The sequence below is a fragment of the Penaeus vannamei genome, chromosome 15, assembly GCF_042767895.1.
Source record: "Penaeus vannamei isolate JL-2024 chromosome 15, ASM4276789v1, whole genome shotgun sequence".
NCBI classification, from domain to species: Eukaryota; Metazoa; Arthropoda; class Malacostraca; order Decapoda; family Penaeidae; genus Penaeus; species Penaeus vannamei.
The window spans coordinates 25876056-25878555 of NC_091563.1; the positions used below are offsets into that span (position 1 = coordinate 25876056).

Below are 2500 nucleotides of genomic sequence, written 5' to 3' on the forward strand. Positions count from 1 at the left end.
AAGGCGCTGGCGATATAATGGCGCTCAAATAGAAGATGAAAAAGAAAAAAAACAGGAATAAAAGACGACAAACAATAAGAAAAAAATATCCAGACGTGCGACGAATAACCCTGGCCCGAAAAAAGAAAAGAAAGAGATGAGAAAACCGAAAGAAGAATTCAGCCCAAACACTCACATTTCTGTCCATGACGGGATGGTCAAAGTCGAGCAGCTTGTTGACCAAAACGTCGCCCGTGGTGGGGTCGATCCGGAATTTCTGCTCCTCGTTCCCTTCGACAATTTCGTACGTGATGTTGTTCACTGCGAGGAGAGGAGGAGTCGGGGAGGCATATAGTATAGGTCGTGGCTCGCGTTTCGTGTTTATGTTGTTATTCTAATGGCTGTGTTTTGAGAAGGTGGGAGGGATGTGTGTGTGAACTAGAGCTGCAAGGAGAACCCGAGAAAGGGAGTTTACATGTATTTTATTGTTTCCGGGTTCAGTTATATAGTATAGCCTGTTGGCATCGTGTTTCGTGTTTATTGAACGTTGTAATCCCAGAAGGTGGGAGGGATGTGTGAACGAGAGAAGCGAGGCGACCCGGGGACAAGGGTTTACATATACAGGTTGTTTGACTCGGTTTGTTTCTAGATATATAGTATAGGCTGTTGGACTTGTGTTTCGTGTTTATTGGATACTGTTATCGAATCTGTTGTGTTTTGAAAATGTCTGAGGGATGTGTGTGAATCAGAAATACAAGGAGGACCTGGAACATGAATAGGGTCGGAGAGGTTATATATTCATGAATAGGGTTGTTGTGCTCGGTTTGTTTCTGTGTTTAGTTATATAGTATAAGCTGTTGAATTCGTGTTTCGTGTTTAATGAATGTTGTTATCGAATGGTTGTTGTGTGTTGAAAAGACAGGAGGGATGTCTGTGTGAACAAGAGATGCAAGGAGAACCGCGAACAGGAAGAATACATGTATAGGGTTGTCAGTTTGTTTCTGTTTATATATATAGTGTGACTAGTGTTTCGTGTTTACTGAATGTTGTTATCCGGATGGTTGTTGTGTTTTGAAAATGTTTGAGGGATGGGTGTGAACTAAGAGATGCAAGCAGATGCGGATTGTTGTTATTAGACTGGTTGTTGTGTTTTGAAAAAGCAAGAGGGATGTGTGTGAACTAGAGATGCAAGGAAAACCGGGGACAAGGAGTTTACATGAATAGGGTAGTTAGATTGTTTATTTTTATTTTTATTTTTTTATAATACCGACTGTGTGACTAGTGCCCCATGTCTATTGAATGTTGTTATCCGAATGGTTGTTGTGATTTGAAAAGTTTGGAGGGATGTGTGTGAACTAGAGATGCAAGGCGATGCGAAACCGGTGAGTCATATAATACAGATTGTGGACCTCGTCTGGTTTCGTGTTTGTTAAAAGCTGTTCTTCTACAGGTTGTCATGTTTTGAGAAAGTGAGAAGGTTGTGAACGAGAGATGTAAGAGAGACGTGGAGCTGGGGTTATGCAGTAAAGGTTGTGAGACGCGTTTCGTGTATATTGAATGCCTTTATCGACTCGTTGTAGTGTTTCGAGAAGGTGTGTGTGGGGGGGGGAGTCGTGAATTAGAGATGTAATACAGATGAAAATTTAAATAATAGAATAAATCTAGAAATTTGGGGGTAACGTTTATGGGAATTGGATAAGAATGTTATTAAAGCCATCAATAATGATGATAATGAAATCAATGTCAGACGCGTCTACTTGAAAAAAAAAAAAAAAAATAGAAACAAGAATAATAAAATAACCAAAGAAGCGTAGTAAAAACAACAATAACAATAATGATTATCAACAATAATCATAACGAGAAATATGCACAATAGAGCAAAAATAAATGTTTAATAACCTGGTTTAACAAGTATGACAATAATGATAATGATGTCAGTGATGATAATGATGATAATTATAATATCAATAACCATAATAATAATTAAAATAATAATAGCCTTGATAATGATAATAATATAATAATAATAATAATAATAATAATAATAATAATAATAATAATAATAATAATAATCATAATAATAATAATAATAATAATAATAATAATAATAATAATAATAATAATAATAATATAATAACAATAAAATTAATAGAAATGGTTCAAATAATGTAAATAATGTTAATGATAACAATGATAATAAAATTCTTATTACTATTATTATAATTCTATATTCATTACTACTATCATCATTATCATTATCATGATTAAATCTTTTATAATTAATTTTATAATCAAATGATAATGATGAAAATCAAATAATAATAATTGTAATAATGAAGAAAAATCATGATGACAGTAATAACAATAGTGATAGAAATAATAATATTAATAATAATAACAGTAATTATTATTATCATTATATTATTATTATGATAATAATCATAATAACAATAATGATAATGATGATGATGATTATAATAATGATAATAATGATATTAATCATAATGACAATAATAATAAT

General features: G+C 32.8%; 1 protein-coding gene across 1 annotated transcript in view; it reads right to left on the reverse strand.

Annotated features, from left to right (window-relative positions):
* LOC113800322 (DE-cadherin) overlaps positions 1–2500 on the reverse strand; it is a 55726-nt gene that overhangs the window by 38071 nt on the left and 15155 nt on the right. Inside the window, exon 6 of the mRNA XM_070130202.1 lies at positions 176–300. Coding sequence (XP_069986303.1) covers positions 176–300 — 125 coding nt within the window. The remainder of the gene's footprint in view (positions 1–175; positions 301–2500) is intronic.